General features: G+C 33.8%; 1 protein-coding gene across 1 annotated transcript in view; it reads left to right on the top strand.

The window, feature by feature from the left end:
• grnd (grindelwald) overlaps positions 1-25,900 on the top strand; it is a 55,642-nt gene extending 29,742 nt beyond the window's left edge. The window contains exons 2-4 of the mRNA XM_069844329.1: positions 13,414-13,470; positions 14,599-14,738; positions 19,582-25,900. Coding sequence (XP_069700430.1) covers positions 13,414-13,470; positions 14,599-14,738; positions 19,582-19,860 — 476 coding nt within the window. The 3' untranslated portion in view covers positions 19,861-25,900. The remainder of the gene's footprint in view (positions 1-13,413; positions 13,471-14,598; positions 14,739-19,581) is intronic.
• The last annotated feature ends 1,657 nt before the right edge of the window (positions 25,901-27,557 follow it).

Below are 27,557 nucleotides of genomic sequence, written 5' to 3'. Positions count from 1 at the left end.
CAGGACAAATCTTGCATCCTCTGCTGTACTTTTGAAATTTTTGTAGAGATTATTTTTGGTTGGTCATCATAATAATATTATAATATATAATATTATAATACATCAATATAAAAATATATATATGTACAATATACATATATATATACATTTTATGCTACGCGGCTAGAATATACGTTTTCCAAGCCAGAGATCTGGGTTCAAATTCTCGATAAATCAGATAGAATAAACAATATCTATGGAGGTTTTTGCAAATTATCGGTAACCAAGTTGTCTCTACTTATGACTAAGATATAATGATCGACAGTAGTCCTATACGAGTATACCTAAATCACTGAATAAAAGACGACTGTTTTCGTAAAACACTAATATTTTCCAAAAATACAATACAAATGGAGTATAAATTCATCGTAGGCCAAATTTGTGTTAAAAACAGATGAAGTACACATTACCGTGGATCACTATAGCTGCTCCAAGTATATTAGACTAATTTCTCCACAACAATAATCATCAGCAGCACATAATTATGTGCAACATATACCTAGGCCTACCTTTCACTGTCAACGCTGAAGGCGCCAAAAGTCTATACTTTCTTCACATTACCTGTAGAGTGAACGTTTAAGGTCAGTGATCAGAAATCAATAACGATACCGGTAGCGATGATGATAAAGATGTTAATAATAACTCGACTCACGTTCTAAGTACTGAAAAGTAGCAGACACGGGACTGAAATAATTAAAGTTCTTTCTACAATTCAGATTCGTCGGCCTGGTTGGCGCAGTTGGTATAACACTGGCCTTCTATGTCCGAGGTTGCGGGTTCGATCCCGGGCCAGGTCGATGGCATTTAAGTGTGTTTAAATGCGACAGGCTATGTCAGTAGATTTACTGGCATGTAAAAGAACTCCTGCGGGACAAAATTCCGGCACACCGGCGACGCTGATATAACCTCGGCAGTTGCGAGCGTCGTTAAATAAAACATAACCATAACCGTAATTCAGATTCTGTTGTATTTGTTTTTTTACACTGGCTATGTTATAATACTTCGCCAAAATGAAACATTTTCGCTTATTAGTGTTGTTAGTACCGTAAAACGGGGGGACTTGATATGTTTTGTAGGTTGATGTTTCGGAACGAAACAAAACGTATCAAGTCCCTCCAGTGTATCAAGTCACCCCGTTTTATACGCTGGGGGACTTGATACGTTTTGTAGGTTGATGTTTCGAAATATCAACCTACGAAACGTATCAAGTGCCCCCCCCAGCGTATCAAGTCACTCCGTTTTACGGTATATCCTTAAACTCCAGACGGAAATAGTGAAGAAAAGGAGAAAATAGAGTAATTGTTTATTAAATAAAATTTCTTACCAGAAAAGCGTTGGAGTTTAAAATGTATTACAAGGACAAAGAGCAGTACAATTCCTGTCTATTTCAAACACTGTTTCCATGTAGTACAAAATTTCGTTCCACCATCACCATACTCAGAGGAAGTACATTATTATATTGGAGGGACTGTACAAGCAGAAGGTAGTTTCCAGGTAACAAAACATTAGAATGCACTCGACTCTTCGTAGCGTGAAGAGGTGGGTGGTAGGCGGTCATGGAGAGTCAACTGTTTTCGGCCTTACTCTCTTTGCACTGAAGATTCCGCGTAGGGTTTTTTTTTTTTACCGACAGTTCAAATGCCGGGATTCATGTACAATACTGTACTTTGTACATAAAGAACTCGGCTTATAAAACGACAGTTTACTTTGCACAAATAATGACCATGAACCGTTACAGTAACCCAGAAGAACTAACAAGAGCTGTGGAAACCGGCAGAGTACACAAAATCAGATGCACCAATTCTAGGATCGTGAGGAATGTTTAAAGTCTCTTACATGAAAAACTAATTCATTGTGAGATTTATAAGCGGACTCACAAGTAGTTTCTAATGCCATTTGGTTCGGTTTTATTATTAAATAAATCGAATTTAGTGGTACCGATAATATAATTAATAAATAGAGCCAATAAATGGACACAAATAAAAGAAATCTACTAAAAGGAGTATGTACACATACAATATTCAAATCTTAGAAGGTTTTAAACGCTCCGGTGCTGAATTACGACACAGAAATTTAGAATCTCACTAAGAAATGTATTTTTTTATTATTATTATTATTATTATTATTATTATTATTATTATTATTATTATTATTATTATTATTATTATTATTATTCTGTCAGGTATATAAAGTTAACCATTTTTAAAATAAACCAGACACAAACTCAAAGCATTATAATTTCGATAATCACTGCCAACTATCCTACTGAAGGTAATTTCTTTTGACAGCGAAGCAGGCTTACCATTCTCCACGATTCATTCATTCATTCATTCATTCATTCATTCATTCATTATATTCCATAGATCTTACATGAGCAATGAAGTTTTAAGATGTGGAACAAGTCAAAATTTTACAATATTACAATTACAATTTTTACAAATTTTTACAATTTTTACAGTGTTACAATTTTGTAACTTTCTACAATTTTTTACAATTTTCTGCAATTTTTACAATTTTCTGCAATTTTTTACATTTTGGCGAGATGTAGTGAGATAAGGTGAGGTCCGAGGATTCGCCAAAAGATTACCAGGCATTTGCCTTTTGGTTGGGGAAAACCACGATCTGTCCACTGACCATCTACTAAATCTTATTCCTTCATATCCCTTAAAATACCACCTGCGTTGTTTCTGCTCCATCTTTTTCTTTTTTTGGAACCCAATTATATGCGATTTTCGGTAATCTGTCCTGAGAAATTTTCATAACTAGTCCATATCATTTTAACTGTCTTTTTAACCATCTGAAATGTTTAGTCAACTTCCATATCAGAAATTAATTTACTTTGATCTTCGCCTAGTTACATTTTATCAACGAAATTCAATGAAGTATTACAAACATCACAGAAACAATCTTATAGAATAATGACATGTAGGCCTACATCTATTGAGAATGAAGTTACCACGAACTCCAGGTACTTCAAATAAACAAATTATAAACCAAGAGCTAGCTGGTCGAGAAAACTTCATATAGGCGTATATCAATTTAAAGTAACCTAGAGAGCCACCGGCGTAGCTCACAAGCAAACATTCTGATGAGGGCAGATAAAAAAAGTTAATTTTTTTCTTTCACCATGTTAATACTGTCAAAAAAATGATTATACAAATTTTGGCCACTCGAACACAATTACGAGGACCGTGAAAAGTAAGTTCGCCAGGGCCCGTTTAACAGAAAGAAAACACAATTTCATTGCAAAAATTTATTGGAATAGATACAGCAAATTGTTGAGCTATTTTTCAACATATTTTCCTACGGGAATTGAGATATTTGTCATATCATGGGATCGACAGAGAGATGCAGACGGCTGTCAAACGCTGGTTCCGATCCCAGGCGGCTGACGTCTACGACACAAGGATACAAAAATTGATCCTACGGTATAACGAATGTCTTAATTCCACTGAGAGATATGTTGACAAATAGCGGAACAATTGCTGTATCTGTTTCAATAAATCTTTCTATGCAATTTTGCTATTTTTCTGTTAACGGCTCCAGGGAAAATCACTTTCTGGACGGCCTCGTAATTGCGGTCGAGTGGCCAAAATTTGTATAAGCACTTCTTTTGGCATTATTAACATGGTGGAAGAAAAAAATCAACTATTTTATCTGCCCCCATCAGAATGTTTGCTTGTCAGTCAGCTAAGGTTCTTACCTGTTGTTCCGGAGTTTCACTCGGGCACGGGTTCGATTCCCGCTTTGGCTGATTACCTAGTTGTGTTTTACCGAGGTTTTTTCCAAACGTAAGGCAAATGTCAGGTAATCTAAGGCGAATCCTCGGTCTCATCTCGCCAAATATCATCTTGCTATCACCAATCCCATCGACGCTAAATAACCTAGTAGTTGATACAGCGTCATTAAATAACCAAGTAAAAAGAAATAAAAAAACTAGCCTAGGCTTTGTGAAGCGAAATCGAACGTGTCTGGAGCCTCATGATGTTGGTCGCTAGTGTCCTGTATACAACTTTCTAAGGCCCAATTGTATAAAACTTCCTGACTAAAGATCAACTTTGATCGAAGATCGAAAAGTGAACCGAGTTCAGACACTTCTTCTATTGTATAAAACTTTTCTGCGATCAAATTACCTTGGTTCAAATGCAATCTAAGTTCACGTGAAAAGGATTTGGCAACATCGCATAAACAGGTGAAATACGTGATGCGCGGACAGGATTGTTCAGTGTTGCCAATCTAGCGACTTTAACTCTTTTTCAACAACAATTTCTTTTAACTTTTATATTGCTTAAATAGGGATTTAGTGACCTTTTTAGCACCCCATAGTGACATAGACTAAATTTGTCTTTCTTTGTTGATAATGAGAAATCTAGCGACTTTACAACTACTTTTTGGAGACTTTCCGTACACTCTGTTGGAGACACTGGTTTTTTGTGCAATGTAAATAATGGCGGACAATAAGAAGAAGGTTGACTGTTCTCCGAGTTGTTACCATGTTATGGTGTTTGATACTGCTAAACATAATAAAGCTTTATAAAACGACAATTTTCGTTTAGTAATACAGTTAATTGAAAATTTATGAATGTACCTATCATATCCATTAATAATTAATGGTTGTTATAAACATAATATAATTACAGGTTATGTTATTTGATACTGCTGAACACGATAGAGCCTTATAAAATATAAGATTGTTTGTGCATTACGGCAAAAAATTGAAAGAAATATATATAAATGTGCCTATCATATCTATTAATATTAATAATAATGGATATTTTATTTGCACAATCTGTCACTCGCATATTTCAAACAGAAAAGAAATAACTGAACTTGGATCATCTAACTTAATCGGAGAAATTTCTTCAGTCAAAGCTGACTTTAGTTTGAGACAAATTAATCTCAGATTAGACTTTATACAACACAAAATTCCAAGTTCAGCTGAAACAAGGATCAATTTAACCTCTGATCTAAGATTAAATGGTTTATACAATCGGGCCTAAATAGCCTATGACTCCACAAGGAATAAGAGAAAAATCACAGTATTATTTCCCGACAGAGATAAATAATTACAACCGTTGCGACATCTGCCATGTTGAATCTATTTTCCATCTTCTTCCTCTTGCCATCATTGCATCGTTAGCGTACTGCATTTCTTTTACTGAGCTGTGTTTCATCAGTTAACTTTTCAAGGATATTCAACATCATGTTTATTATTATTTCTGAGAAGTCTGTTGCAGATTTTATTCATTCTGCTGAAACTAAAATATTAAACGTATAACAATAAAATTACCTTTGTCATGAAGGTGACTCATTCCTTCATACGTCATACACGTTTGCAAAAAAATATTTTACTGTATTTCATAACATTGCCAGTGATATTTCCTTACGTTTTCTTGTACTACCATTCAAACGATTCTAAACGATATAAATCACTTATTGTACAGCGAAACAACAAGCTAAAATCGTTTTCTTCTTTGCATGCAGTAGACAATCTTTCAGTAACTTATGTGATTTAATTTATGAATAATATTGTACTGTATAAATAAGATAATTTTATTAATTCCTTACAAATGTACATAAAATGGTTATTACTATACATCATAATTTAATCACTTCTAATAACATTTTGTTACTGACAAGAATATTAAAATATATTAGCAGAATATATCTGACGAATTTTTCTATTGGAGATTTAATTATGCTCATGTGCCAATTGGCCAATGGAATGTAAGAATTCGTTAAATTTCAACCAATCAAAACCATCTACCACTGCAATATTGTCAATTGTATATTGTCACTCTTATCACAGTCTAGTATATACAATCACGAAGCTTGAGTTGTTGAGGGTGCTAGGAACAATAGACTGTGCCGGTATTATTTCGCATTGTCTGTGATGAGGCGATAGTAGCGATCCTAGTGGTTAGCTCTATCTATGGATGCACATTTCCTACGTATTGAGCTTCGTGTCTGCATATACTAGACTGTGCTCTTATCTTGTCTTCTCTCTGATGATTCGTAATTGCTTCCTCTTGATAGGTTACAAAAGTACAGTATTCAGAAAGCAATGCAAATACAGTAGTAATGTTTCCATACAAATCACTGAAGAACGTCATAATCAAACTATCAATAAAATCAGAAATAATCAGTAACATCAATTTCCTCTGCATCAAGCACACCCAATAAATTTACTTTCACGAAATGTAACTTTCATATTGCACATTCCATTAAGTATCGATATTTTAAAGCTTTATTAAGTTTATAATAAAAATGAATACTTCATATTCCGCTGTTTCTGTTATAAATATGTACTAAGAGCAATTAACGCAGATGGTTCCAGTTGTATTTTTAAATATTTTTTATTCTTTCATTAATAATGCAATAGACCGTTATAGCGATTGAAATATATAAGTAAATCAAGTATCTTATTTAATAATAGTATGAATTATTATCTTCATTTTATTATTATTTATTTGCCATTATTTTCGCAAAGTAGTTCTAAATATCGCACAATATTTTTTCATTTCCTCTTGAATTTATCAACGAAATGGAAATCTTTTATGATATTACCCATTACACTAATTAATTTTATAGAAAAGGCAAGTCTTTATTTTTTCGTATAGTCTACGTTTACATTCATTTATAATAAACTGCTAACATTATTGTCTTAAGGCATAATTATACAAATAATAGTCTAACTAATGTCTCTAACAAACGTTTTTGTGAACAGATGTATACCACAAAGGGAGTATGTATGACCTAGTCCACTAATGTTACATTTGCTGACTTCATGACCCATTTACTCAAGAACTACTGCATGCAAATTAATGAAACGTTTGCAGTTCATTTAGCTATAACGTCCTTCTTATTCTATACCTCTAGAATGGTAAAAATAGTTTGTATATTTGAAGTTAAATCCACAAAAATTGAACAAAAATATTAAAAAATATACAACTGGAAAAAAATTCTATCCTATCTCTCAGCATATGCAGTAGGATTAAGTTCATAAAGCATATGAAGTTTTCAGAGCCATACTGGGCCAAGCGCCATTTATTAAAAGCTTAGAAAGCAAGGGTTAACATTAAGTGAATGCCATAGTTTAATGATGATTGACATATTTAGTTTTAATGAATATATTTTATATTACTTGCTATAATATTTAATTGAATTATGGTATTTACTTAATTTTAGCCCTTGTTTTCTACGTTTTTAATATATGGCGCTTGGCCCACTATGGCTCTGAATACCATAGTTTAATGAAGATTGACATATCATTTAATTTTAATGTGCATACTTTATATTATTTGCTATATGTTTCATTGAATTAATTTTAATCCTTGTTTTCTCCATTTTTAATATATGGCGCTTGGCCCACTGTGGCTCTGAATACCATAGTTTAATGAAGATTGACATATCATTTAGTTTTAATAAGCATACTTTATATTATTTGCTATATGTTTCATTGAATTAATTTTAACCCTTGTTTTCTCCATTTTTAATATATGGTGCTTGGCCCACTATAGCTCTAAACCCTACATTATATAACTGACCTGCAAAAGTTTCATTAAGTTACATACAGTAGTTTTTGAGTAAATGAATCATGAAGTTAGCAAATTTAACATTAGTGGTCATTCATACTCCCCTTAATTTGTTACACGTTCTTATGAAAAATAAATCATAGAAAATATCATTAACAGTCGAATTGGACTAAGAACGTTCTTATTTTTTAATGAAGAGTCGTTAATTCTTAGCAAATAGGACTATGGTAAACCCTATATGTACAATATTCCCAAATTGACTCTTAGATAATGAATATAAACAAAATAGTCCAATGATTTAACATTAGGGCAAATCTCTGTACACAAACAGACAGAAGGCAAGAGAAAAGAAAAACTTTTTCGTAATTAGGGATGCTGTCTGCGTAAATTACGAAATCGATACTTTGCAGCAGCACAGTACAGCACTTTCTTTCTTATGATTCGTATAATAAAGACTTATTAATTTCAAATAAAACACGAGTTGCACAGTTAATCAGTATAAATCTGACGAAAACAGGATCACTAAAGATCCTTGAGATGGCAAACGAGATATAATTACAGGATTAAAGGAATCCTCAGACATTAACGATATTTCGTGTTGTAGCTACAACTGTTAAAAATAACATAATACAACCTTGACGCTTTGTTTTGATAAATTTGCAGAAATATTCCAGCCTGAGGATAAATGATTGCACAGTTAAGTAATTCATTTCGTGTTGTACGTGACGCAATTTAATGAGATAAACAAAAGTAGTGCACTTTGCTCGCTCTTGCTTGTTGTAACTTCAGGTGTTTGCTAACAGAGGGTGACCTTATCGCGGCACATGTTTGCTTGTTACTGTAAGTCATGACGTAAAGCGGGCCGCGACGTCTCCATTGTTCTGCTGTTGAGTACAGATCTGCACAGGATTTCTGCATCACCCCACAATGTGTGCATCATGTCGTACTCTAAAGGTCAGGGACACCAACTAGGTTTCCCTCCCGCAACATCCTAACTGGCGCTCTGAGCGTGTCTGGTTACTACGAGCGGAAGTTGAAAAAAGTAATATCAGAACAGAATTACACGGAAGAAATTTTCAAACCAACTGAATATGTCGATGATTTTTCTATAATGGAAATAAACTAGTGCTGTTGATCGATCAAAATATTTAATCGATTAACTATTTGAATTTAACCGATTAATTGATAGATTAATCGAGTTTTGATCGAGTTGAAAAAATGTTTTAATATACTGTAATAAACAATTATTGTTAAATTTCACTTGTGTTCGGTGATAAGCATAAGTATTAGATGTTGTATATCTGTATATATTGTATCGTTATATTACAAAACAACTATTTTAATTACTTACTAATATATTTATTATGAGGCTCATAATTTATTGTGTTAATTTCTCCGGGAATTTTTGAGATAAACATAAATAACAAAAAGTATGAAGACTCATCTAGTTAATACTGCTTCATCCATGATTTTAAACAAGTGAGTGCATTCACATGCTCCGAATTAAGTGCCGCTCTACGTTTAGTAACAATGATCCTGCCTAACTAAAGAAGAAGAAACTTTTTTTTTCTGTCACGCACTTCTCCATGATCGTTCAATTTAAATCCAAACGTTTCACCGAGTTTACTCTCAAATTCTCATATGACATAATGGAGTTTACACTTTTCACAAACCACAGAAAACTGATTTTTTATTTTTCTTTATCAAACTAAACACACAACCTTCATATACAAACTCAGTACAGAAACTGCAACTGCAAAAGTATAGCGGTCGAAACAGAAGACTGGCCCCTATTGTAATCGAATTACCAGATTTTAGAAAGAGAAGAAGGTAGTTACGCTCTCACTTGCACACAGTGTAGACATTGGCAATTTTATAAGGGATGAGGGGGACGAATCCGAGAAAAGTATGTATTTCATATCTTAGGAAGGGTTTCGCATTGTGTTTCAACTTTCAATAGAGGTAGACTAGGTCACTGTCCTCATATTTCCATCTCTTTCTGAAGTGTTTGTGCAAAGATTTTCTCTAAGTTACCTGGTTTACAGTTAGAAAATAACAGTACTATTGTGCTTTTAATTAAGCAATTTCCGAGAGAGGAATATTGTCGGAATTTTTAGTGTGAGTTTGTATTAACAAAATAATAATTAATATCAACTAGAACCGATTAATTTTAATCGACTCGATTATTCGATTAAATATTTTTGATCGATTAATCTTACAACAGAAATTGATCGATTAATCGATTAGATTAATCAATTAAATCCCACAACACTAGAAATGATTATGTTAATGACGGCGACATTATGGTGATGATAGTGATCTCAAAATGAACATTTGCAGCGTACGAAAATCATCTTTCTCTAGAACGTGCACAAAGGGAAAGGAAAAATGAAGCACATGAAGATAAATAAATGAAAAATAAAAGAAGACATGAAAGAAAGATAAAGCAATATATTAATAAGAACAAGATGGAGATTTTACACACCTCCTAGACTTCTGGCCTTCCGAACAGTGAATGATTATTATTTTTATCTGAAAAGTAATGTACAATTCAATCAGTCTCTAGCACAAGTTGCTTCGCTCAGTATCCGTTTTACAGTAGGATCTAAAAATTCAGGTATGGTAGCATTGTATCTTCTGAGTTATTTTTAGCATTTATTAATATTAATATTACAGTATATATATTTTTTTCTTTTTACGGGTATATCATACTCGTGGTTTAAGTACTAAATTAGGGTTAAGATATAAATTAGATTTACTTTAATTAATTATGTTATATTAAGTGATTCATTTAATTTAGGATGCTCCTGGTTAATATTATTATGTATTGCTATTATTACTTTATTATTAATATTATGACTATTTTATTATTATTGTAATTATTGAGTGTAATTAGTTACCACTGCCACCGGGTATTTACCCATTTGCAGTGTGAATAAATACATATATACATACATACAAATTTGTCTTCAAGAAGCTAAGTGTTCTCATGTTTAATTCACTGTAACTTTAATTCCCTTTTACAGGAAATTTAAGTATGAAAACAGGCTTATCCCATAGCTTAACAGTATTAACAAACCCAAAGGTTAATACCCAACGATGAAACAAATGACTAGATGGTACAGACGGTTTAAAATTGCATAATGTAAAATTAGGAGTATAAAAGAATGAACTATACCTGTTTTCTTTCTAAAGCTGTGACATAACATTAGCGCTGCGATCGGGAAAACAACTGAATGTCACATAGCTTGGGAGGCCTGTTGCTATGGCAACAACGGTTTAGTTGCCATAGTTCCAGTTCCTACATGGTAGTGCTCAATAGTTCTTTTGGCGCCATTTGTTGTGCACACAATGTCAGCATTAATACGCTTCGTGTTTCACTCTCTGTCGATTTTTGTATTGTATTTTCACCTTCGCGATAATTGTAAATGAATATTTTAACGTCAGCCATTTAACGTCAGCCATTTAACGTCACATCAGCTGAGCTCGGCCGCTTAACTGTCATGTCCCATATTAAAAAAAAAAAACAGGTTTAGAGAGAAATGGACAACAGAATGGCGACAGTTTATAGAACTGAACTTTCTCAAACACAAAGGTTAAAACACGCGAAGAGAATGAAAGAGTAGGCCATATATTTTCGAAAAAAAAAAAAAAAAACTTTGAAATTACAGACACAGAGGTATAAAAAGACGACGGTGTATGTAAAGAAGCCCAATTTTTCTAGCTGATAATGAATTAACAAATCATAGTCATTACTTCCAATACTATTGAATTTAATTACTTTAGACACTAGTCTTCCTCTGAAATGAGCCTTACATTATTGCTATGCTCTTCTATTGAAGTTGTTCACATGTTGAATGCCTTTAATTAAACAGATAATTTAAATATCTGTTATTAAATTGCGTACTTGTTTCACCGATCTCAGGGAGTTCATATCGAGTTTCACCAAAATTAGCCCATTGGTTCAACAGTTAAGACTGGATACAATAAAATATAGCTTATGGCATTTGCACCAACGTAGTATTCATTGCATTACTTACAAAAATATATAAAGGAATATACAGGAGATATAAATAAAGGTCGAGTTGGTAGATAAGGAAACAAATGGAGAGCAGTTCGTGTTGATGATTGACAATAATATTAGTACGACGGAACTTCAGGACCCGATGTTCAGTCTGTAGTTCTGCAGAATTTCTTAATACGGAGATGCAATAATACGATATTTAATACATTTTGCTTTCTAATACGAAAGGGTACGTAAAAACAATGTAACAATCGTATTGCAAAGCGAAAGCTGAAATTATCATAATGTTATCACTCGAGCCTGCTATAGGGGCAACTACTCTGGCATTGCTGCCTCTGCGGCTTGCATACACCCAGGCGGTATGTTTTGTGCCTGCTGAAGTTCAGTTTAAGCATAGAAGTTCGTCTCTCCACCAAACTAACGCCGACACAAAACTGAGTGACTCATAGCTCGCAATAATTATTCAGTTCTTATTGCGAATGACATTACGGTTGTTTAAAAAAAGAAGTTTGATATGCACGCAATAAAATTATGAAATTCCTTTTTCTGAATTATACGCAGAAAGCGTTATGTATTATGTGAGCCGTTCAGAGCAGAAGTGGTGTAAGTCAAAATTGGGTACTGAGGTTTAAAGTAAAATTTCTGTAAAATACAGTGCAAAGTAGCAATTAATATTCAACTTATTTAAACTATTAGTAGTCAGTGATAGTACGAAGAAAATATTAATTGCTACTTTGCGCTGTATTTACAGAATTTTTACTTTAAACCTCATTACCCAATTTTGACTTACACCACTTCTGCTCTGAACGGCTCATGTAAAATCGCAAAATTATTAACACGTTTGATTCAGTTAATTGTACGATTTGTAAATATTTATGTAATTATTTTTTTCCTCAGATATACATTGTTCTTAATCGCCCACTCTACTGTAGTTATAAGACTAATTTAATGAAGCCCGTAAGTGAGAGTTACAAATGTACACCACAGGAAAATTTTCTTACTGCGGAAGCCAAAATAGTTTACAAAATTGATATTCACTGATAAATAATTATCGGTATTTTTCCGGAGGACAATTTTCTACAGTCTTGTATTCGAATCTGCGATATATCGATATATGTTGTGAATACGTGGAAACATGCAATACAACACTTGTCATAATAGTAAGTTAGTTTGGCAACTCGTCACAAGATAATTTTCTAACTTGGATTTGAAAGATTTTATGGTTCGGCAGCCCTTGACGTCAAGCGGCAAAGAGTTGTATAGGCCTATTGTTTAATATCGGTATTTTCACTTGTATTTGTGATTTTTTTAAGCCGGTGTTCGGGGGGGGGGGAGAAGCAAAGCTTCGCAATCAGATGGTAGGGACTGCTTGTATATTTTGTGACCTGGTAGAGTGTAAGAGAAGGCCCTATGGCCTTAACTCTGCCAGTATAAATAAAGAATTATTATTATTATTATTAGTATTATTATTATTATTATTATTATTATTATTATTATTATTATTATTAGGGATGGCTCCGTCACTGCTTCATCCTCTGAACATGCACTACCTCTCCCCCCCCCCAACACTCGAAGATATATGCCGAGAGGTTACAGCAACGATGTGTGCAAATGAGAGGGCGAGTATTTCCTCCTCTTCCAAAAAGTTACATAATCCAACTGGCAATAGCGGTAGTAGTAATAGTGGCAGTAGTAACAGTAAAAATTGAAAAGGTAATGGGGGTATCGTCGTTTTAGTTACGATAGTCACTAAAATTATTGCTTGATTAATACAGTAGAGAATTACTCTTAACCATGTGTGCTCACTTGTTACAGATTACCTTCATGAGAAAAGGTATATGCCGAGAACGTCGGAGACCGAGGATTTAAGAAGTGAGTAAACTGGAGTTCAGTTTGCAACTAATAATCCACAAATAAATATTTTGCGCTGTCATTTTAGCTCTTTGTATTGTATAAATCTTCTGATACCTCTGATTAAGGTTCTATCTAATGTGTACATCTTTTATAAGGCAGTACATTTCACTTGACGATATGTCAGAGGAAGAACAATTGTTTGCATACAGACTGGATATATTTCATATACAATGGTGTTTCCCACTAGCATCCAATCAGAAAATTCCATTGAAACGTTTAGCGCTTCTGGTGATTGGGCAACAAAACAACGGCCTGCACAGTCTTGCTACAGGAAACTCCTCTCTCAGTTTCACGCCCCTGACATACACTAGCTATATATATATAGAGAGAGAGAGAGAGAGAGCATTCGATAAGTAATGACAACAATGCTGTAAATCAGTGCTCCTGGCGGTGACCATTGAAAACATGTATTACGTAATAGAGCAGCGATTGTTTCATAAATTTGCAATATTGAAAGTCTCGAAGTAGCCATATTTTGTAAATACAGTGGCTGTTTCTGATTTGTAGTAAACCATACAGCTCTAAAGGTACGAACAAAGGTGCTTCATAAAATTCCAAGTTACAAGAGAAAAACATGCAACTCAGTGCTTTAGGATATCACAAGAACACCGTGGGGGAGAAGTCCTACCATACTGAACTATTGCAAGTTGGGTGGAAGCGAGGTTTAGATTGATCCGTGAGAGAGATATCCAGAAATGCTGCTGCAGATGGAGTTCGTCATCTTCCAAGAATTTGGCAACGTATTGTTGACATAGCAGGAGACTATATTTGAAGCATGTAATGTCAAAAGTAACCTAAATAAATTTAATGTGAAACAGTAACTCAATAACCCTCAGGAATAAGGGTATATGGATCATGGTTTCCCTTATCCCGGGGGGGGGGGGTATTCAACTATGTTGCAATTACTTTTCGAATGCCCTAGTATGTTTCTCTATTTACGAAAATCGGCATGTCAAAATATGAATAAATTAAGGCCACTTCAGTTGACTCATCAAAATATGTGTTTATGACAAGATAAGCTAATCTTATAACAGTGAGGGACTCTTCACTAAAGTCTTCATTCGTAATGTTGTGGTTTATTTTCAGGTGTAGTGGCACGCCTGACAGTGCTCGTGACTGTCACACTGGTAGTGTCGGTACTGGCCCTCGTCGCGCTGGTGGTCATATTGGTTCTTTTCTTCTGGTACAGGAAACAGCATAACAAGCAGTCTCCTATCTTCCTGAAGGTAATAGCTCACAGCAATGGTAAAGAGGATAATACTATACATCACCAGGTTCTTCAGCTATATTATTTAACGAGACACAACTTCAATAATCTCAACGCCAGAATTATTAAAATATTTCAATTGCAAAATAAACTTTAATTATAGGAACTATACGTTAATGAAAAGTAAATTAATATTAACAGCCCTCATGGAATTAATTATGAAAAGTAAAGACTGGGATTCTGGGATCCTATGGTTAAACACTATGTATCTTGCCTAGATCACATTCTACACGTTTATCTCATTGCAGGAAGATGTTTGTGTACAATCGGAACTACCTATCGAACAACGACACCTTCGGCTCTTTTCACTGCGCATGCACGGTCTTTTACAAGGTATGTGACAAGGTTAATGGGTTAATTGAGGGGATATCTAAGTGACGTGAAACCGAGAATCTTAAATCTTTGAAATCTTTACATATATTCTTCGACCTCACGTCACTAACAGTTAGATATCCTTTCAACTAACCCACTAACCCTGTCACATACCTTGTAAAAAAACCGCGCATGCGCAGTGAAGAGAGTGGGGGGTGAGATTTATCTACTCGTGTGTCGCTGTTCGATAGATACTTCCGGTTGGACACAAAAATCTTCCTGCAATGAGACAAACGTCATTCTACTTGCTATAACGCGTGATGAAAATTTAATTTAGAAAAAATGTTGAAATTTATATATAAACTAAAATTATGGACTTCCTTGGACATGTGTAAATCAGAAGTAAAATGTTTTAACAAGTGAATTATTTTAATTATTTAGATTGTGAAATGTTAAGCTTTGAAAAAGACACGTCGATGAAAAATCATAATCTGTGAATTATGTACTTAATTTTTTTTTATTACGAACAGACATTAACAAGATTATTGTTTGTAGGGTCTATATCGAAATCAGTAGAACTGCTAATCACCAAATACGAACGTTATATACTTCTGGAGCATAAACGAAATTGAGATTTTCTGGATAAATTGAGAATATAAGTACTTTTTTTTTTAATTTATTCAAAATTATTAACTGGATTAAAAATATCATGTTGTGAAAATAAAGAATGACAGAATTCCAAAGGAGAAATAAAATTTAAAACGGCGCAAGAAACAATAGATCCAGACTGTAACATGCAACAGTGACTAATACATGGAGATAACATGATAACTTATTACCAACTAAAAGTTAAACAGCTTTGATGGAAAAGTCTCAGAAAATAATTCGACTGAAATGTCGGTAAACTCAAATTTTATTTCAGTGGTTAATGAGTAAGAAATATTTTTCTCTGGATATGTGTAATATATTTCTGTTGGACTTAGAGTATACATTATACACAAATAATATCCCTTCTTCAGTTTTTATGACAAAATCCAATGTGATTCTTAACAATATTCTTAACATCTGTTATGACATCACATGTTTGCAAGAACATTTCCGATATGAATCACATTTGTATTAGTTATACTCGTAGTATTCAATGAAGTACACAAAATCCTTAAGTATATCACATTAAAATAATGTAATAAACCTGAAAACCATATATAATTGTGTAAGTAACATGCAAAAAGGTAAAAATGTCCACTTACAAATCTCTGAGTGCATGGAAGGCAGGGAGGTAAAGTTCACATGTTTTCTTGACCTCGGCACTAGGAGGTGCTGCCCAGCACGACACTCCCTAAGTAACAGAGTAAAAGATTTCCTGTACCATCGCCATTGCATTACAGAAAGAATTTATTTACAATAAGTGTCGCTTTTACACCGTATTATATTATCTATCAACAAGTGATTAGTCTACGCTTGTGGTTGTTTGAATAACGTTAACTAATGTAATAGTGAATTACAATACAAGGTTGGGAAGTGCTTTTTACAAAATCGAGGGAAAATTTGTAATGCGCTTCACAAATGTGTATTGTACAACATTTTTTGCACGATCATATTTTTAAAATTGCAAATACAATATATTTTGCATTGAAAATGTAGAATAATATTATTCCAAAGCCTTCGCAAAGCTATACTGTAATGGTAACAATAAGTGCACTGTAATGAATCTATTTCAGTATAGTTTATGTTATGAAGAATCGTTTCCGTAGCAACATGTTTCTGTGTAGGAATTCTAGCTTTCAAGGCCTAACAACAATAACTGTAAATGCAACAAAAACACGATCGTGCAAAAAGTATGTTACAATGTTAGAGTTTAAGATTCATGAGAACATTTGAACAGCTTAATAAAAATACAAAATTTTACCAAAAGTTACTTTAAAAAATCTGCAGGTCTAATAGAATTCGGAAAAAAAAACTCCAGCAAGTATAGCACAAGCTTCGAAAAATATTTGAAAGGTCTATTTCTAAGATTTGTATCAAAACCAGTGGAAGCGTATGCTAGTGTGAGGTTTCTTACATATTGTAGCATGCTACAGAGATAAAAGCATGTGCTGAGAAGATGACTTTGAAAGTGGATGTCTATAAGGTGATACTGTAATTATAACATCGGTATTCACAGCAGTCCTAGTTCAAGAAACTGATATAATTCGTCCAGAAAAATGTTGTATCATGTAGAATATTTCAAGTCCAGCGTAAGTGTAATTTAACAGTCCAAAATATACAGAGTGGAATGAGCCCTTAAGCACTTACAAGGTTAATAAAGAATGTGGTTATTATTAAAACAGCATAATTAAAATATTCTTGATGACTATCATTTCCTGGATATGTCGTAAAAATATGTTAATGTAGTTCTCAACATCGCACTGACCACTGACATACATAGACGGTAGGCACTTTTGCCTACTGATAAGGAGCTGCGAGCGGGCGTGGATTAGATTCCCACTTGGGTTGATTAACTGGTTGTATTTTTCAAATGTAAGGCGAATATCAGATAATCCCATGGTGAATCCTCAGCCCCTTATCTCTTCAAATACCGCTTCGCTATCACCAATTCCATCGACGCTAAATAACCTAGTGGTTGATCAGCGTCGTTGAATAATCGACTAAAAATACCACAGGGAAATTATCTACTCTCCCTACATTTCAACACGGTTGATAGATCGTAATCATTACGTAACTAGAGTATTACCACATTCTAGTATATACAGTCACGAAGCTTAATACGTGGTAAATATGCATCCATAGATAGTTGCTAACCACTAGGATCGCTAATATCACCTCATTACAGACAATGCGAAATAGTACCGGCACAATCTATTGTTCCTAGCACCCTCACAACTCAAGCTTCGTGACTGTATATACTAGACTGTGGTATAACCTTTATCTCAACGCCACAGACATGCGACATGAAGCGTTCTTCTCGCTTTATCTTCATTTCATTGGAATCACAACATTCCACAATACCATATAAAATACAGCATAGAAGTAAGTAACTTAATCTTCACCTGGAACATCGGAATTGGCTCAAAGAATTTTTTCTCAAAAACCATGAAGAAAGGAACAAAATACCAACGTTTTATTCGTTTTCCTTTAGCAACCTCTCACTGTAAATGAATGCATAACGTCTCATTCTACTCTATATTATTGGAATTAACCTGAGAATCAACCTTTATTATAAATTTGGTATCAAGAATAGAATTGGATCAATTTTGGTCAACGCATTTGCATTTTTACCTTCTTTTCGGGTGTTAATAATTCTGTGGCCGGGAGGAAAAAGGTCTTAAGTAAAAATGTTATACCTTTCAGGAGAGCAGTAGAAAGATTGAAATTGGTGTCAATTAGATAGTTCTTTTAATTAAGAGGTTTTTCCTGGAGATTATTTGTTTATATTTCTTCTAAAATAGGTAATGTTGTTCATTTAGCAATTTTCTTTATTATTTCCAAAAATAGCCGCACTTAAGACTAGAACCCAAACTGAGTAGAAGGGACTATGTAAACATAAAAACTTTTTCATGTTGAAATAAATGAGAAATGTAAATTATTAAGAATGCAAAATGGGTCTTAAACAATTATAGGACTCTTTACCCTGGTGCTTAAAGTTTTAAAAGGAAAGGGCATCAGTATGTGATAAAATGGCTAAAATATAAGTTAGACCTTTTTAATAGGGAAGCATGGAAAGTAAATATTTGATGGTTTGTATGGAATAAAGTATTAAATATTCTTAAGTCCTTTATTCTGTGTGTGCTCGATTAAAAAAGTACTTGGGACATTTGGTAACGCTCTATAAATCCAGTCAGGAGTCTTATTTGACTTTAACTGTTTTACCAGATTGTAGAGAATTGTTTCCGCTTTCAGAATATATAAAAATCTCATTTTCACAAAAAATTGACTTAAGACCTTTTTCATCCTGGCCACAGAATTAATGTTCTTCATTTTTTTAAAAACGTTATTTTTTTAATTTACAAAATTTAACAAGCAGTTCCGGTGAACCGGTGCGATCCGACTGGATGCCACCACTGTGGAAAGGTAACAGAAATGCATCATTCAAGACGTTGATTTGGTGAAAAAATAAAGAAAACTGAAACGTTTCTGAAAATGAGTGTGTTGCTGGGCCTTCTTTGATTGTATCAATATGCTCTTCAATTTTGATACATTCCCATATGAGAATGAAAGTTGAATTAAAGACTTAAGGTGGTATTCATAGACATTTCGCAGCACGCGCTACGAGCGTACTAAGCTAGCCCCGGCTATCCACTGATTACTAGTACAGAATTCAAATCATATCCTATCGCTAACACTGGTTTATGAATACGAAAAACGCTGATCATCCACCGAAAACCCGCGCTAAAAATGTCTATGAATACGGCCCTTAATTTCTCTTCGAATAAAAACCTAATAACCCCAAATTTCTTATATAATGATAACAGATATCGCCATTATTTCAGTCGAACGGAATTGAAAATGGAAAAGTGGGCTACAAGACGGAGCCGCTCAAACTGGACGTGACTGCAGTAGCACCGCCCCCGAGCACCACCACAGCGCCGCCTCCAGTGACGCCAGCGACCACGTCCACCCCCTTGAGCACACGCCCGCGCTATCCAAAGGAAGATCCGACATTGGAGTACTGCGCATACGACAATCCCGGACTCACACCATCGCCTGTATTCGATAACAAGCCGCCAGAAAACACGCCTGTTAACAGGCGGCAAGAAAGCTCATTCTGAACACAAAGTACCGTACCTGAGGTAGTGTTAAACTTCTAGAACTGAGACTTCGGGCACTGGAGTCATCACGTTCTACGGATTTTCGGATATTAGAACTCTTAACTTAGAGGAATACTGAAATCCGGAACTGTATAAAAATAGTGAACTTCCTGAGAAGAAGTGGAGCACGAAGAGAAACGTCTGGTTTTTGGGATTTTCTGGAAGCAGAGATTCCTGAAATCGGGAACATTCCGTCCATAACGAATTTAGGAAACGAGAAATTTATTTTTATTAATTCTCAATTTAGTGCATCTTGAGCATTAAGGATTCCTGAAACTTGAATCACTTTATTTATAAACGATCCTTGAAATCTGGAGTTGCTGAGAGGGTGACCTTGAATTTAAAGCATATGATTTCTATAACTTTGCAACATGGCTGAAACTCGAGTTTTTTTACGCACATAACACTCATAAACTCAGGGACTAACGCATAATAAACAATTTCTGCACACTAAACTTTCCACATATAAGGAAAATTATCTGATTTTAAAGAAACACAAGACGCGAACTTTTCAATATTAGAGGATTTTCGGAGCGTTAGATTATTTGTATATATAGATATAGTGAACTTTACAATATTAAAATAAAAATAAATTTTGGAATATAAAACTCAACCCTGAAACCTAGAAATTCTCGAGTTTATGACGATTTTAAAAATATAATACGTCAACTCTTCCTTTCCAGTCAATATGTAAATCATTAACTCTTAAATCTCATAAGAACAAGATGATCTTAATTTGAGTCATAATTTTATTGGAAGGGATTGCGTGGCAAAGATATTTCTGTTTACAAGAAGTGATTTCTGTTGTGAAAAAGACATTTCCGTCCAACACGTAACTGAACAGTATTGGAAATGGTGATAGGACTGATAGGTATTTGCTCACATAATTCAGTGCAATCCAGTTGTTACGTGTATTCTGTCAACATGACGATTTATGTCCTGTGATTGTTACGGTTATTTATCTGGATGTGACTCCAGTAACAATAACAAAATTGGTAACTACCTACAAATTCAAATGTCTGTTAATTTAGGCATGTAATCTGTACCAAAGCAGGATATTTTCGTGTTATCCAGTTATTATAGTCACTTAATATGGCCTAATATAAAGCCAAAATTAGTAAGATAGTAGGTATCAAAGTCCTAATATAATAGCAATGGCAATAACCATCTAAACTGGAAGGGAATTACGTGGTAATGCAGTGTGTCAGATTTAGAATCTCACCTTCAGGTAGTACTTTTACTGACCTCAGCTGTGCTACCGGCTTCCATCGCGCGAAATTATCTCTTGGACAGTCATGCATCATTAATACTGATTATTATTAATAAAAACTAGAAATGAAATACATAGCGTTACACTAAGTGATATATTGTCTATATCTATAGGCTATTGAACAATGAGTCCTTATGTATTATTATAATGTGTTAACAAATTTGGGTTGAGAATTTTCTAAGATTATGTCAGGAAAGATTTCCAAATGTGTTAACGTCCGAAAGTCATCCAACAAGCCCTGACCTTGTAATAAATTCCATTCAACAGGAAGTACTACAGTTAAAACATCACTTTGTGTTCTTCCGCAGGAAACGGGTATATCTTACAGTTCTGTACGAAATGCTACAAAGCTATTACCGTTAAACTCTCACAATAAATTTAAATGGTACAAGAATTCGTAACACAGGTGTGGCAGTACATGTCACTTAGTGATAAGATTATAAAACAGGAGCTCTGTAAATCAAAATATTTAACGACACATGATGTACCCTTACTAAATAATTTCATCCAATTTTTAAGGATATTAAAATGTTCAGTCAAATCATGTTCTCTAGAATGGACATATTACTTACTTATTGGCTTTTAAGGAACCCGGAGGTTCATTGCCGCCCTCACATAAGCCCGCCATTGGTCCATATCCTGAGCAAGATTAATCCAGTCCCTATCATCATATCTCACCTCCCTCAAATCCATTTTAATATTATCTTCCCATCTACATCTCGGCCTCCCTAAAGGTCTTTTTCCCTCCGGCCTCCCAACTAACACTCTATATGCATTTCTGGATTCGTCCATACGTGCTACATGCCCTGCCCATCTCAAACGTCTGGATTAATGTTCCTGATTATGTCAGGTGAAGAATACAATGCGTGCAGTTCTGTGTTGTGTAACTTTCTCCATTCTCCTGTAACTTCATCCCTCTTAGCCCCAGATATTTTCCTAAGCACCTTATTCTCAAACACCCTTAACCTATATTCCTCTCTCAAAGTGAGAGTCCAAGTTTCACAACCATAAAGAACAACCGGTAATATAACTGTTTTATAAATTCTAACTTTCAGATTTTTTGACAGCAGACTGGATGATAAAAGTTTCTCAACAGAATAATAACAGGCATTTCCCATATTTATTCTGTGTCTAATTTCTTCCCTAGTATCATTTATATTTGTTACTGTTGCTCCCAGATATTTGAATTTCTCCACCTCTTCAAAAGATAAATTTCCAATTTTTATACTTCCATTTCGTACAATATTCTCGTCACGAGACATAATCATATACTTTGTCTTTTCGGGATTTACTTCCAAACCTATCTGTTTACTTGCTTCCAGTAAAATTTCCGTGTTTTCCCTAATCGTTTGTGGATTTTCTCCTAACATATTCACGTCATCCGCATAGACAAGCAGCTGATGTAACCCGTTCAATTCCAAACCCTCTCTGTTATCTTGGACTTTCCTAATGGCATACTCTAGAGCAAAGTTAAAAATGAAATAAGCAAATAATAAGTAAATAATAATACTGAATAAGCAGTCGCGGACAGCCGATGAGGGTTGGTCCTCCAGCTTGGGGGTTGGGCGAAGGGGTAACAACCCATCACCGTAAAAAACAGCTTGTTACGAATCCTTCAAATAAGCCTTGGACATATTACTTATATATTTTAGAATGTAGAGCTTTATAAAACTTAATTTTTCATTTTGCGTAACACAGTCCTGTGTTTAAAAAAAAAAGTTACTTCGACATTTTCACAAAGTAACATTGCAATGCTCCCTCATAGCGAAAAAAATCATGGTTTTAGCGTGCTGTAGGCCTACATTTGGCTAAGTTTTAGGCAAAAATCGAATAGAATGCTGACTTAGTGAAAATAGTTTTTTTAGGGATGGGAGAGGGTCGAATAAATAACGCACCCATGTTTTCGAAGGTATCTATGTACGTCAATATAATTTCACTATTTAATGTACTATCACCAACCTCACAGATGCTTGTAGTTGACCTTGATACAGAGTCATTAAATAACCAATTTAAAAGCACTATCTACTGAAATGAGTTTCATACTAAATTTCTTCGTGTGAAATTTTAAGACTTTAAAGAATGTATAGTCTTAGAAATTATTGATGTAGCATATATGTACAGTCTTAGCAATAATTGATAATGCACAGATATTTTTGAAGTCCCAGAAAGGAGACACTGCTCTTGGTCAGAGGACAAGTGACCGAGTTCACAAGAAAACCACTAGTTGAGGTAATAACATTCGTTCTGTTTTTTGTATGTCGTCCCTAAGTAGCTAGAACAAGTGCCAAGGAAAAGATTTAAGGGGAGAGGATCGTATTTTTTTTTAACTTTTTCCTATTTGGTGTAAAATATTAATTTTTTGTATGTAGAGAGCTCATAGCTGTAGGAACACAACCAAAAATAAACATTTTGAAAAAAAAATTATTTGGGGGCCCAGATTTGAAAAAAATATATCCAATGCAGGATTTTACTAAAACCGATATATCTAAACCATTTTTAAAGGTAGATTCATCCAGTTTTTTGCAATGTACCTGCAAAAGCATGCTCTACAAACTGTCTGTAACAGAATTTTGATATTAGTCCCTACGTTTGTAAAATAAACAATTAAAATTTAATAACACTTTTCTGAATTCCTTTCTTGCAAACAAACGGACGTATTTTTTAAATGAACTCAATTAATAAAATTCTGTTACAGAGAAAAGTTTCCTAATAGTCTAAAGAATGTGTGTTCTAAATTTCATGCATGATCTTTAATAGTTCAGAAGTTATATCCATTTTTGTCTGGCAATGTAGCAAAAAAATGAAGTTACTGTAAACCGATAAAAGGGGGCGAGTGATTTAAAAATCCATAGCGCAGGAAGTTTAAAAATGACGTCTCAGTATCCGATAAGGGCACAAATACCCACAAAATGTTATGCAATACATTCCACACATATCAAAGAGTTTTTTTTTTTTTAATTCAATTTACCGGAAACAATAAAAGGGAGCAAGTGATTTAAAAATCCATAACGCAGGAAGTTTAAAAATGACGTCTCAATATCCGATAAGGGCACAAATACCCACAAAATGTTATGCAATGCATTCCACACATATCAAAGAGTATTTTTTTTTTTTTTGAAAATTCAATTTACCGGAAACAATAAAAGGGAGCGAGTGATTTAAAAATCCATAACGCAGGAAGTTTAACAATGGCATTTCAACATCTGATAAGGGCACAAATACCCACAAAATATTATGCTATGCATTCCACACATATCACAGAGTGCTTTAATGATTTTTTTTTTTTAATTTACTCATTTTTCACCAAAAAATACCATCCTCTCCCCTTAACGTAAATAAATAGTGCGACAAAAAATTTTCACCACCAAGAGTCACACCATCAACATTGTTTCTAAGACTGTACATAAATTTCAAATCAATGTAAAGTTAACCGTCAAACAGAGCATGAGGTACCTGCAGTATATGCAATTGCACGGGTTCCAGTCAGCACAAACTTTTGGAGGCACCACCACTTCATTTGTCACTATTAGTTAGTTCCTCCTACTAACATTCACACTATTCTTTGGTTCCACTACTGTGTCATCTAATTAAAAAAAAAAATTCAATTTTAAATCAGTTATTTAATGATGCTGTATCAACTTCTTGGTTGTCTATCATCAGTGGAAATGGTGACAGTGTGATGGTATTTGACAAGATAAATCTGAGGATCCATGTGATTACGTCACATTCGCCTTACAGTTGGAGATAACCTCAGAAAAAACAAAACTAGATAATTAGCCCTATGTGTGTTTCGAAAGCACGTCCAATTGCATTTTCAAAGCAGTAGCACAGCTCACTAATTTCTGAACAAAGCCGGTGCCAGTGACAAAAATATGTGTTAATTCACATTGCTAATATTTTATATTGGGACTTTGATTCCTGGGTGAGTATTGGGTACATTTCATGAAACGTAAACATAAATTTCCTGTTAAAATTACAGCACATTTTATGAAAAGGATATTGGGTAATATTTTTAAAAGCTCGATTTTACTTTGTCTATTTACATGTGTATTAGGGCAAGTTAATTTAGAACACCCATTTTAGTTTCTCTTTTCGATAACGTAACGTCACTGTTTCTTTCCTTTATTAATGCTTTTCAGTCCTTGTTCACATGTGTGTAATTACAAAACTGAAGGCATAAATTCACTAAAAACTGGATGGACTTATTAACAATTATTTTATAGAATGAAACAAGAAAGATAGTGATGTTTATTTTGACTTCAATGTTAATCTTGGACACTGATGTAGATATGTAGATACATACTTGGGAAAAGCATAAATATTCATAAACATGGTTGAGATATAATTTACATAGTAAAGGAAACAAGAACAAGATTGTTATTATACTCGTACATATTTTAATATCTTGTTATAGAATAATTGCCATGAAGGCTCGATTGAAAATTCATCATACGATACTACCATGTAAGAGGGCTGTTGAATTATATTTTCTATTCTATTCGTGATAATAGTGCATTTTTATTAGTGTTATGTAAATTTTGTTGTTAGTGGAGTCATTGTATTTGTGTTGTATTGTGTTGAGTTGCGTTTCAATTTTTCCCAGGAACCTGGGCTAAGACTGTTTACATTCCACAAGAGTCTAGAGACTTGCCACACACATTCCATGTGCACATGTTGTTTTTTTTATTATTATTACTGCTATGTTTGTAATAAAGATTTTATGAAACATGATCAGAGTGTTTCTTTCTTCAATTCCTCTGCAGTTTACATTCCCCTAACAAATGATGGAAATAAAATTCCTTGTAAAACAAATATATAAATTTTCATAAAAGTACGGAACATTCTCCTAACATGGTCCTACAAATATATTCATATTCGCACATATTAGCCCATCTGCAGAAGAAAATGGAATTTCCCTTCGTATTCTAGTAAAAACCATCAAATCGTAAGTATCTTAGGCCTTAACATACATAAAAGTTATTTTCACTATTTCTTAACAACCGGTATAGAGCCTACCAATGTTCTTCATTACCTTGATTTGAGATACTTATAATTATTTGGACATCATTCATGACATGTGTCTTAGCCATTCTATTCCCCTTAATAATCAACAAGATTTTTCACTTCTTCACTATAAGCTACGAAGTATAAAGAGAAAGTAGTGTGATGGTGCAAAAATGTAGCCTATTTCACGAAAATATAGTATATGTTTCAGCATTCCTGGTACCTACCGAAAAAGACATTTTGGTCAACAGTTTCTTCCAAACTACCAGTATTGGTCAGATTTTGTTCATAATCAACATCTAAGAATCAATTTAGCTAGAAAAGATGCACATGAAATACAACTATTAGTAAAAATTAATAGGTCTTTATTCTATATCAAACACATAACCTACAATGGTAATTCCCTTCAAGAAATACATATTAGATTATTTTCTTCGTGACTTTTCCTAATATTTAGAATAAGTTTATAAATAAAACAGTCTATTTTGAATCGAACAAAATATTATTTCCTAAGAGAAATTAATTATAATATAGAATTAATCCTACTTTTCCTTGCGAATTTAGTTTTTACCTTCTCTGACTAGATGACAGCATGGGCAGTGACGTCCGTTCTTAAAGGTAATGAGATCACTCGTTGTAAACTCTCTTTGTTTCTTAAAACATAACTTATTTTTAGTCGTAAATCTCCTATGCTTCTGAGAAATTCATCCCTGGGCCCACGAGTAACAAGGTCTTTCAAAGTTCAAACGAGGAGGAAGGAATATGCTTAGAGTTGCATTATAAGTCACTAAAATATTTAACATTAATATAAATTTTAAATATGGATTTCTGAAGACAGCAAAATAATACAGTATTAGAAATAATTACAATATACTAATGTTTTTACTGTTAACTAATGCTGAGTTCTTGATAATAAACCCATTAATTCTCTTGCTCTCCAACATTTTTCACACACAGTGAATTTAGAGGAAAGGCCTGGACATTGCTGAAGATGATTCTGATCCATTTCGTCCTGAAGACTGCATAATGGACAAAGTGATGAAGGAATAAATTCTAATTTTGTTCAAATGTTTTGACAAACTGTCATGCTCTGTGAGTAATCAAAAGGATAAAACTGCACTTTTCCTTCGATATTCAGAAATATATTTTGTTGTACACTGAAACATTCCCGTATTTTATTGCTTGAAATTTCATGGAAATGGAATGATATTTTGAATTTGATCTTGTAATTATTGGGAATGGTAAAGTTGACATGGAGTTTTGTAAGATTTTACTTCGCTTCTTAGCAAATAATAATAATAATAATAATAATAATAATAATAATAATAATAATAATAATAATATGCAAAAATTTTGGTCTTGTGCTTTCAATTAACAATTGCTA

This window comes from Periplaneta americana, chromosome 13 (assembly GCF_040183065.1).
Source record: "Periplaneta americana isolate PAMFEO1 chromosome 13, P.americana_PAMFEO1_priV1, whole genome shotgun sequence".
Classification (NCBI taxonomy): Eukaryota; Metazoa; Arthropoda; class Insecta; order Blattodea; family Blattidae; genus Periplaneta; species Periplaneta americana.
Note: the sequence above shows the minus strand (reverse complement) of the source record. Positions and strands in the feature narration are given on the sequence as shown.